General features: G+C 39.0%; 1 protein-coding gene across 3 annotated transcripts in view; it reads left to right on the top strand.

Moving 5' to 3' along the window:
* The window catches only part of cacnb2b (calcium channel, voltage-dependent, beta 2b), a 35,124-nt gene that overhangs the window by 9,279 nt on the left and 13,451 nt on the right, over nucleotides 1-12,394 (top strand). For all 3 annotated transcript variants that reach the window (XM_038717667.1, XM_038717668.1, XM_038717669.1), the window contains exon 2: nucleotides 9,464-9,529. In XM_038717667.1, the coding sequence (XP_038573595.1) occupies nucleotides 9,464-9,529 (66 nt within the window). The remainder of the gene's footprint in view (nucleotides 1-9,463; nucleotides 9,530-12,394) is intronic.

The following is a 12,394-nucleotide window of genomic DNA, read 5'->3' as shown; positions in this document are numbered from 1 at the left end:
ATTATATTATAATTTGTGTCAAATTATATCAACATAATTATGAAGCACAATTTATATAGGATTTCCAAACTCAGAATTGCTTCAAGCAATGAAATACACAATCCTTTGGTGAAAAACTAAAAGATTAATTGCACATGACTCCTACGACAGGTCTGGACAACTCATAAATTCTGTTTATTGAAACATTAAAAGTCAGCCAGAGATATAAGCTAAATTAGTTAGCTACAGCTGATAAATTCTGCAGCAATAGTCTTTTCAGCCGACGAAATCCACGTATGTAAGCAAGAACTGTAAGTAACTGTCATTGTCTACCTCTGTCTGAAATCAAGGAACCATTGTTTAAAGAATAACTGATCATTTTGAGTGGTAAACTTGCCACAGTTATCATTGTAAACTGCATGTGTGCTTTTATGATGGAACAGAAGCTTGACAGGCATAGCAAAAGTAACTAAGGGGGTGGGGCTTAGTCAATTAAGTTAATTAGTTTCTACTTTTAAACGCTTTCATTTGTAACCTCAAACTGGTGACATCAGTAATAATGATCAAATCCATATTAACACACTGCGTAGACATAAATTACATTTACTGCAGTACAGATGCGATGCCACTCTTGATCTATAATTGGAGATCTAAAGAGCGGTGATGCAGCCTTTAACTCCACAGACGGAGACTCGTGCCAAAGTAAAGGTGGCGTTGCCAGCTCAGCCAGATCTGCTCTATGGTAGCATCAGGGAGAGGGCAGGGAGCCAGTCTCCTTCAGACAGATGATGCAAAGCAGCTGATTAGACAGGGCTTGGAGAAAACTAGGTTGGAACACACGGCGCATGCAAATGAACGCACTGTTCATGAAGAAGCGAGTGGCAAAACAATCACCACAGTACACAAAATAACACATCAAAGTAAATGAACAGCAGCTAAAGTGCAAGAGGGTTGGTGTTATCAGATACAATTTCACTGTTCCTCAGCAATGGAAAGAGGCAATACAAGAAAATATTTATAAGTTAAGTATTTGTGAACACCTGGGCTCAGTGCCAGCAGCTCATTGAAGGGCTGACAAGAAATTAGTCACCATTAGATCTGTGACCTGCTCCATAGACAACAATGAACTGTAGTAAAGGGTGTTTGGGGACAAGCAGTGCTTTTAGCCTTTTTGATGCATAACACTATCCACTGAAGCTTACCAGCAAGGTTTTAATAAAGCTTATTAATTTAATACCAGCAAGTGTTTCTGCAGATCAAACAGAATATCCTGATTTATGAATAAACAGTTTTGATCTTTTCTCATGACAAATCTTTTAGTTGTTCACACAAGAAAACGACATCTTTTAAAAAGGCGCCTTGAACTGTTACGGTTGTAGTATGGTATTTTGGTACCAGTACGAGCACCAGCACTCATGACTTCAGATTTTTGAATGGGAGGAGTTATTTTGGGGTCTACGATTTCAGAAATAAAACCTCTGTTCATCTGCTGCATGGTCAGTTTTAGGGGACTAGCTGTTGGGGCTGTTATCTCTAAATTCCTGGAATGTATGCAGAATTAACACTCTTTCTTTGCTGCCTGACATCATTTCTCCTGTAAGTCTTGGTTTTTCTTATTTTGTTGAAACTAAATCTCCTCATTTGGGGACAGAGCAACAACTAACCCACTATGGACTTGTGAACTTGAGACAGACAGGATGGCCATGTCACAGTATTTGAAACATGACATGTCAATAATAACATGTTGAATACAGTAAGTTGCATACTGCATTGTTATACCTTTTTGGCAGTTTGACCTCTAACAGATGAGCGTGTTGCAGGTTTAAATGTCTTTGATCATTTTTATCATTGTGATTCCTCAAATGTTATTCTACATTTGTCAGTGTTTTTTTTTTCTTGTAAACATTTGCATGCACCTGCACTTACATTTTTTTCATGTAAGCTGGGCAGCACCCTCACTAGTTGAGATTCATCAAAGTTAGCCATAAAATCCTGCTTGATGAACCTATTTGGCAGTGGATGGTGTTAGTGCCATGGTGTTTCCACACACAATCAATTACCAAGCTCTGGAGTTGTTCATTATTCTTCAAAAAGTTGTCACTTCATCTTTGGTTATAAAATGTTTATGCCACAGGGCTGAAGGAATCTACTTGTACTGGAGCTGCTCTGCTCTGTAGTGGTGAGGAAACTCTTAACCCTAGTTGTCTTTTCGTAGCTACAAACGAGACCGATAACGCTGCTGCTGGGGAGCAGCCAGCAAGGTGCAAGAAGCTGCAGGAAAGTGGCAAAACTTTTTGCAAGAGTACACACACACACACACACACCGCCTATAGTCTCCCAGCTATCTTTCAGCTGGACAATCTGTGAACCCCACTCTCTCAGTCACTGGAGTTACATTTCCACATATTGTAGTATAGATAGTTCACCTCACTGATGCTTCCATGTCTAATCTTTGACTATTTGAACATTAGGTGTTTGACTTCAACTGTGAGAAGTACAGTAGCAATGATGTTGAACACTGCCAAGCAGACTTAATTAGTCTTTATTGAGTTCTGTCAGTTCAATGGCCCCTCTATGGATGCCCCATTGATTTCAATGTACTTCTTTGATCAGTCTATGAGGGTGTACTGGATTGCATAAAACACTTGGAGTTGAAGACAGTTGGAGGATGATTTTCTGTCTCTAAGGATTACAGCATACAAGTCACAACAGGATACATATTTTCATCAGTGGGAGTCATTTATGCTTAGCCGGCATATTTCTTTCAATGGTTACCATGGAAACGTCTCCCCATTCTGTTGAGGGAGGGTGCAGCAGGATCTGGTAACTGTAGTGACATAAGTGTATACTATCTGCTGCAATGGATCATTGCTAATTGTGCTAAGCTCCGGATATTGTTAAGTGGAGAAGATGACTGGAAGGATAAATCATTTGTTCTTTGAGATTTCATCACAGATTTTTCTTCTACTGTATACTTTTTGTAATACTTAGTGAGAGAACATTTTCATCATTGTCAACGCTTTACAGGTTATATTAAATTCCTTTGAAAGCTCCAAATAATGCCACAGAAGGGCCAAATTACAGCACAATTTCAGTGTTTACAACATGGGTCTTATTTTTGTAGTTTTCCTATTGGCAATGATGATCAGTTAACCAGACAGGTCGTAAACAAAAAGCACACTCTAACTGTAATAGTTGAACCAATTTATTCCAAGTGAAAACAATTCCAGTCCATTTTGAAGGTTCAGTATGTAAGTTTTATTGGCATCTAGCGGTGAAGGTTGCGAGTTGCAACCACCAACTCACTCACAGCTCACCTCTCCCTTTGCAAGCATGACCCGCTCTGTCGGCTCTTGTGCTAAATAAAACGTGTGGTCCGCCATTTGTCCAAATTTCTCTTCTCACTTTCAACAAACCAGATGACTACTACTACTTCTTCTGCTTCCTTCTTCGTACGTATTTAACGTGACGAAATGCACTCTGTGGCACAGTTTGTCCTTTTGGGCTACTGATGAAAACATGCCACACATAAAAGGGGACCCGCCTTGTATGTAGATAGAAATTGCTAATTTTAAGGGAAAAAAAACGTAACAGTTCATTATGTAAAGGCTTTATACACCACTGAAAACAAAGACAATAGATCCTCCTAAATATTAACACTGGACCTTTGCAGAACTTCCTTCAAGTTCAATTTAGGAATTTTATTTAGCAGTAGACTATTTTCATTTCTACTTTTTCACTGCAGCTGTCAAAATACCATGGTTTGGTTAAAATGGCTGAAATATGGATTTATTTGCAGTCTCGTGTTACTTGCCCTCGAATGTAAAGCAGTGTCTAATTTAGGTGCGAGTGTACCGAAAATAAACCTGACATACCAATATGCCAAACCAATTATTTAATCTTTGTCTTTAAAGACTTTTTTGTAGAGCAGAATAATCCCGTTTTAACTCACTTGGACTTCTTAACCATTCTGAATGCACTCAAAACCAAACTTTTACAAGACACACAAAGCTGAGATTTATGCATTACTGTAAGTGTTTTCAAATTGTTACGTTTTGGTTTTACAAGATAAAAGACTTCCAGGATGAGGACTTACTGGTTGCATTGGCAAATCTGCGTCAGTTTAACTTCCTCACTTTTGATGAAGAGCAGTGCACAGCCACTTTTCTGAGCTTTTCAATGGAAAATGTCTCTCATACGGATAAGTCAGTTACAAATGTGGGGCTATGTCTTACTAAGACTGAAATTAATAAGTTTTTAAGAAAATTGAGGATGAGCTTATTTAATTAGACAAAGTAACATCATCTTGCCAGATTAGAGACGTTGATTTGGGGTCAAAGTGAATTCAGTAAGATCAGTGTGAGTGTAGTTAAGCATGAAAATACCCATTTTCTCAGATGCTCAAACAATAACAAGGTAAATATGAAACGTTTGGACAAACTGTTTCATATATTGTATCTTTAATGTGATCTCAGCATTTCCTTGAGAGCCAGGATAGAGTTCAGTTTGTCCTCTGGGGAATCGCAGAGCTCCAGGCCAGCCAGCTGGCTCCTGGTAACTCGATGGCTCTGATTATTTCAGTTTAGGGATGGAGTCCATCTCCCCAATCAGACACTTCTTTCCTAATGTACTCCTCTGGCGCTTGTCTGAAAGAGCTGTGTAAACGCATTTGAGCAGGCAAGAAGTCACCTTCAGGTAGCCCATGAGAAAACCTGGCTTTACTTGTTCACCCACCCTCCCATCATCCTTGTCCTCCACATTCCTTTGCCCACCTTCCAAGCCATGTAATCACATTAATGGGCTGGGATGGCTCTCCAACAGATGAAAGGGAGAGGAAGGAAGGCGGATAAATGAAAAAGTGGGGTAGAGAGTTTGATAAAAGACTGGATTTGAAAATTTGTGGAGCCATATTGGACAGGGCATGATTTAAGAAATAGGTAAGAGATATAAAATACTGCACCATATAATAGTATTATAGCTTATTCATCAATAAAGAGGAAGCTGTTCTGTGATTCATAGCAAAGTCCTTGTTTTTTAATATCACAAAAGGTGCTCTGTAAAATGTAACAATATGGTTGCAACTAATGATTATTTACAGGGAAGATGGTCTGTATATTTCATACCATAAAACTTTGAATAATATCCCGGGCTTTTATTTGCTAAAATCACTGAATTGACCCTGCCTTTATTTGGGACAGGCGTCCATATGGGACAGGCCTTTAATTCTTTTTGCACAAAACTGAAACTACTATGAAATAGTTTATTTATTTTAAACAGAATAATACTTATTTAAAAATGATCAAATAATATCAAATACACGTCATTTATTTGATCTAGCTCCGACAGACTGCTTATGCGCTTTTATTTTTGAAGGCAGCAACCTCACGAAAACAACAACACGGTGCAGGATGAGAGAAGTTAGAAGACAGAGAGCGACGGACTTTACATGACAGGATTCACAACTTGGATAAATTTTTCTGAAAAGCTGTTTTCATTCTTTTGATGGGTGGACCCTTAGAGACTAAAGGAATAAATTAAATACTCAAGGAATGAACACATTCGGGCTTAACGAGCAGACTTAACGCGCGCTTCAAAGTTAACGTGAGTCAGCAAGTTTTCCCCATTTTCCTCTCTTGTAGCCATGCAGGTAACACTGATAAATCTAGAAGAATTAGACTTTGGGTCTTGTTGTTTCGGTTAAATGAACTTAAGAGTGGTATTGTGGAGATTCTAGCATTCTAACGATGTTCAACATGTCCATATTGACATATTGATCATACGTTTAAACATTAATATTTGTATTAACGATCTGAGCAGCTTAGAAGCAGGTAAAGTGGCGGGGTTTAAGAGGTTTTATACATCCAAAGAAGTTCTATAAAAAACAGACCAGGCGTTTAATTAAGGCAGGCGTTTATTTGTGTTATGTGTTCCCACACCAGGCCAGTAAAGGAGGTAGGAGGTTATTTGGGACTCAGTTTTTAATTGAAGTTTTACGGTATATCACCAAGCAAAGTATCAAATTCTTACATTGGAGAAGATGGAGTAAGAGAATGTTTGACATTTCTGCATGAAAAATGATTGAAACAATGAACTGATTATCTAATTAGTTACAGATCAATTTTTTGTTGATTGACTAAATGATTCAGCTCCATTTAAAATAGACTTCCTTGGTTCAGCATTCAAAGTAACACTAATGCAGAACAAAAAAGCTAGTATATACATATAATTCCTTAAATTTTGCATTTTTCTCCCCTTTTCTCAGACATTATCTCTAAGTCACCTGCAGCAGCGAGTTCAACATTTTTTAATAATTCAGCGGTGGCGTTTTGTACTATTGGCTGGGTGACATTGGCTTGTAGGAGAGGCGGGTGCTGGGCGAACAGATGTCTACACCAGCCATGAGTAAACAAAAACCCATGCCTGGGCATAATTCTGCCCCAGGGAGATTTGCTTCCTCCTCCTCTCTCATTCCCTCCTGATCATGTTAAATTCTCTGTCTTGAGATTCTCTGTACTGCATCCTCCTGCTTCTGTACAACTTATTCTCTCTGCTAATCACCAACACTATCCCACCGTGTTAATATGTAAATCATTTCAACATCCTTCTTTTGTCACATTACCTGAGACCTTAATTGCCACAAAGGTTAATGTAGTTTTTCAATATATTTTTTATTTCCTATTTTAAGGACTTTTTATTTTAAGTTGTGCTTTTGACCATTTCTATTTTACATTTACATTATTTTAATAATCACAATTGTGTGATACTGTTAGTTCATTTTGTAATTGAGCAGGTATTTTGTGTTCAATGTGGCTCTAGCATACTTTTTGAATATGATATTTGTCACCAGTACTGCTTTTCTCTCTTTATGTGGTTTTCCATGCAATTGAGATAGATTTTGACACTGGATAGGTTTATTCTTTTTAGTTTAAGTCCAATAACATTGCTGCCAGAAGACACATAGTGTTGGCCGCTCTTGCTGCATACACTAGCTGCTACCATCGTCAAAAAACTGAAGAGCCTGCCAACCTCAAGGTCAACCAAATACTCATCTGTGCTGCCAAAACTGCGTGTGTGATAGAATTAGCATTGCGACTGACTCAAGGAAATTATTTTAAAACTAAACTAAACTTTGAAACTATATTTTCCCCCACATCCACCACCTACAAACCTGTCTACCAATACTTTTGCCTCCTTCTTCACAGGCAAAGTGGCGGCTATAACTAGAAAATTCTCTAAATCCCTCTAAAATCAACTGGTCCACTCCAGCTCCGGTCAGCTCTAATTGTGTAAGCATGGCACAGAAATACCTACCATGCAGCAATCCTTGTACATGTCTGTCTTCATCTCCCTCGCCAATGGCGCAAAAAGGCTCGACACCAAGCCTAACATGTAGCAGTCCTACTACATCTTTTCCTCTGTCTTCCCAGGTCAATGGCACTTTACTCTCCTCATTTACTATTCTCATGAAGAGCAAAGTATCAGAACTACTGACCTGTAGCCGTCCCACTGCATGCCCACTGGACCCGATTCCTACCAATCTCCTCCAAGCCATCTTCTACCATGGTGCCAGCAATCACGTGCGATAAATGCTTCTCTTGCTTTGGGAACTTTCCCAAACACTTTCAAAAGGTCTAGTGTCACACCCCTACTTAAAAAGCCTTCCCTCAACCTTAAAGTTGGGAACTATCGGCCATTTCCATCTAAAGCTATCGAAAGGGCAGCCTTCGAACAGGTCTCAGAATTCCTCTCACGGAACAACCTCATAAATCCAAATTGGTCTGGTTTTAAGAGTGGCCACCCCACTGAAACGGCTCTGTTATTTGTGACAGCCCTAAGGTCAGCTAAAGCTGTAGCCCAGTCCTCAGTTATTATCCTGCTTGACATATCAGATGCTTTTGACCCAGTCAATCACAGGATCCTGCTATCCGCACTCTTGGCAATGGGCATCTCAGGCTAAGCACTCCTGTGGTTTAAATCCTACCTCTCTGGATGATCCTATAGTGTGCTGTGGCAAGGACATTTGTCCTCCTCTCAATGCCTCTCCACAGGGGTGCCCTAAGGCTCGGTGCTAGGGGCCCTTCGCTTCTCAATTTACACCACCTCACAGGGACTCGCATGGCTTCTCGGTTGTGCCACTTTACAACATAAGAAAAGGCTCTAACTTACTCCACCACCCCGCTTTTGGTACTGGAGTGCCATAGTGACGCAGGGGGCTATGCTACCTCCTGGCTATGAGACAGAGAGCATTAATTACCCTGTCTTTGAGGGGACAGTCTAATCTTTGGGACACATGCCACATAAACCTGAGTGTCCCAGTAGGGATCTACTGCAACACTTCCTGAAAATGAAAGGCAGGAGGGTTCTGGGAAAAGCAACAGTAGATGAGACGGCATGTCTTGGAGATGTTATTAGGTCTAAATCTTAACAGCAAAGTTCTCAGTCAGTTTGAATAAGGCTGTGATTATAGCAGGTTCTCTCAGGTGAACAGAAAGGGAGACAAGCGCTCCATGTGTGAACGGCATGCGCTCTATGGATAGTAACCATGGCAACGGCTTCTGTGCGCTACACAGCCGTAGCCTTTTTAACTTAAATTAAAATTATACATAGGCTAACTTTACCTGATAGGCCTGCATTTAGTTTTGCGGGGATGCTCTGCCATGTGAATTCCCTCCTGTTGATGTCCTGATAACTATTTAGATTCTGGAAACTCCCAAACAGCGAGGATCAGTCTCATGGGAACGCACCCGCTTGTCGCTACACCTTGTGCTCGACCACTTCACCTCACTGTAACAGGGACACTTGCTACTGAACATAGACTGTTTGTGCCGCTCCCTGATAAAAGAAAAATGTTTCTGCTGATACCTGCTCAGAAAAAATCCCAAGAAAACTGGACTCTGATGGTAACTTATTTTAACAAGCTACATAAAAGGTAATGGCCTGGCAGTGGCAAATAGCTTTGATTTAATATTTGATTTGATTACATTAATGTTTAAGTTGAGATTTGCAAGAAATATTTTATTGCTACTGTGTAAAGGGAATACTGCTGGTAAAAAGCACCTTATTTGTTTAAAGTGTTTGCAAACCACATGTGTGCAATACACTACTTTAGAATTCATTATTCAATTTTGCGTGTAACAATGCGATTAATCACGATTATTCGCAAGAAAATCATGCGATTAATCACGATTAAAAATTTTAATCGTTGCCCAGCACTAAATAAAATATATATAAATAAAATTGTAACTGCATTACCACTGGAGTTGTGGAGTTTGAAAGATGCGGGATTGATTTTTTAAGCATGTACTTCTACTTTATGTACTTCTTTGAGGACTATCTCTCTCTGTCTCTTGTTTTGTTTCTTACTTTTTTTATTAAATATTCATTTACAGTGAATTCCCTAATACAGTGCAAAGCACAACAATCAACACACTGCAGAGAATTGATTAAACTAACTGTCATCTCTCTCTCTCTCTCTCTCTTGCAGGGAGAGCGTCAGGACTCAGACCACGTTGAGGAACGAAATGCTCAGGTGCAGCTGGAAAAGGCCAAGGTACTTTCTCACCGTTGCATCATGGTATCCCCCAAACCGACCCACATGGCCCTCATAGACTCATTTTTCAGAGAGGCTGCTCTCAAGGACATGATTACATCACAGACAGGAAACATAGACATCAGGACATCGGATTAGTGGAGCAATATTCTGCTATTAAAATGAGTCACTGCAGTCTTCCTCCTTATCATCCCTTTACATGCTCAATGTCTGGAGAAAGATAATAATGAAGGATACTGATTGTTGCTGATTCAGTTCAAATGACACTTTATTTGGCAGACCGCTTTGTAGTAATATAGCAGTATAATATATTTCCACTGAAAGAAACCAGAATCTAATGCAACAATTCAACAGGCCAGCTTATTTTGCTTTAGCAAAATTATGTAAGTGGACAGAAATCTGTAATCCAGTGTGCATATGAGATGTTATTCTACTTTAATGACATTGTCTGGCACATTTGTCACATACAATTCAAGGTTATAAAAGTAGACTTCCGTTGAGTGTTGATACGTTATTTACTTTTTTATTAGTACACTGGTTCCCAACCTTGTGACCGATCACAGCCATTTCATAGTTTGCATATGTCCATGATATGTGAGCAGTTCATCCAAAAAGTGATGTTCTCAGATTGCTTAATTTTTTGTGTCCTGAAAATTATTTAACTTAATATATTTTTTAAGAACTTGAATGAATTAAGAATTATTTTGCATAGCAGAAATGTTTTTCCCTCTTCTTTCTTATCCCCTAATCATCTTTCTTCAGATTTATTTAAGCAAATAGAGAAATGGAAATAATCAGTTGACACTGAAAACTGCTGAATACGCCAACCACTTTATTCCTAACAGCCACACAAGAGGGCAGGGGGGAGGGGACAATACCTCCTGGAAGACATTTATAGTGTTGCACTCTGTTGTTAACATTAAAACTGACTGAGATGTAGAGAGAGAGAAGCTCAAACTGTAGCTCCTTTCTCACCTCAGCACAGCTGGCCAATCAGGGAATGAAGTGGGTGTGAATGTCTGATTTGGAAAGTTACAGAAATGGTCCGACAATACGTGCTCTCTAAACCACCATATATAATACTGGTATGTCATGTGAAATACAAAACACATACTGTATCTGAGAAACTATATGTGGAGTGCCTTTTAGAGAAAAAGTCCCAATCCTGCCAGAATTCAGAAGCAATTTGAAACCAAGTTCAACTTTTGCAACCTCCTTAAATTAAACGTGTTACCAGAAGGTCCCCTGTACTGGCTGTCACTGTTTACTGTGGCTTACATACATGCAGAAGGTGGGGTACAGTTCTTTTTATTTTCTGTGGGTATAATCACCATGAAGGTCATTACACAAATATTTTTAAAATATCACAGCTGACATTAAACTCTTCCCCTCTTAACGCCTTTTAAGCAGTGCCTGCTATATACACGTCCCATTGAATATTTAATGTGCTCCCACTGGTGCTTTGTAATTAAGGTGGCAAACACACTCGGCCATCCCCTGCTGACCTCATAACCTCTCCCACAGCCTCATCCCTCCAAAGTGGAGTAATTAGCAGCCTTATCTGCATGCCACTGACATTTGACTCTGATAGGATTACAACTCCAACAGGCATTCAGTCAGAAGGAAACATACAGTAGCTACTGTGCTGCAAATGGGAAGATGGAATAAGTCTTTTTCACTGCAGACATTTTGATTTGTCATAGTGAGAAACAGGTGTCACTAATTATGTAAACAATGTTCTATTAAGTGTCCTGGTAAGCCATAACAGTGTGACGGGGATCCATGACTGAAGTAGCTAAATTGAATCAAAAACAGAAGTGTTTTTGTTATATCTGTTCAAATTCTCTTTACATGCACCGACACAAAAATGAAAAAATACGTTATCTGTGGCTGTCACAGGACTGTAATAAATATGGCCAGTCATTTCATTTGGACGGAATGAAATGGTTGGCTGAGGTGGGATTTTTTTCAGTTGGATACTTTCAAAATCTAGCCGTCTCTTGCTGGTTTTTCCAGTGTTGCCTACCGTAGCTTTAACATACATTTATATAATATAACAGAAAGTTGTAAGTTTAAGCTGTAATTTTAATATTTAAGGGATGTCAAAGATAATGTTCAGCAGGCAAACAATTAAAACCCTAAGTATATCCACATATCTCTTGCTCATTTAGATTAGATTTGCTATGTAACTGTCACAGATGTATATGTGCACATGATAGCAGCCAAAGCAGACCAGTGTTGCTGACACATTGACCAACTTAGTTACACAACTCTGCAGAAAAGAGTGACCAAAGGACAAGGAAATGTCATGAATATGATAACCTAAAGATATTAAGATGATGGAATGATTCTCCTATTTGTAGGCACTGAACACATCAGTTAGCCTGTCATTAAGGCTCCTATTTATCTGGCCAGAATAGCCACAACAACCTGTAGCTTAATTTCACTTGATATTGAGTTTTAGCTGGAGATTGATTAGATTGGCAGCTTGTGGATAATGTAATCCAAATCTTAACACAGTGTCGTTTTGATTTCAACGATCAGATATGTGGCTATACTTGGAATTTTGCCTGTTTAACAATGCTGTTATCTTTAATATCCCTGTTAAACTCTTTAATGCTATATTTTATTTTTTAATTTGACAGCACAAATGAATCGCAGAGCACAATTAATTAATTTCTGTGCAAAAATGTGTTTTGTTTATTCTTATAGAGGACCCACATACAATACATGGCCCACACAAACACACACATCCACATACTGTGTGTATACAGAGCATGCATACAGGTACATAGACATGCTCCCAGGCATGCACATCCTAATTATATCCTAAATGTGAAATTATGTTGATATAACAATAAATAA

Source organism: Micropterus salmoides, unplaced genomic scaffold, assembly GCF_014851395.1.
Source record: "Micropterus salmoides isolate LMB-PRFRI ecotype aquatic unplaced genomic scaffold, ASM1485139v1 Ms_hic_scaffold_14, whole genome shotgun sequence".
Lineage (NCBI taxonomy): Eukaryota > Metazoa > Chordata > Actinopteri > Centrarchiformes > Centrarchidae > Micropterus > Micropterus salmoides.
The sequence above is the reverse complement of the archived record's forward strand: the minus strand, read 5'-3'. Positions and strand labels throughout refer to the sequence as shown.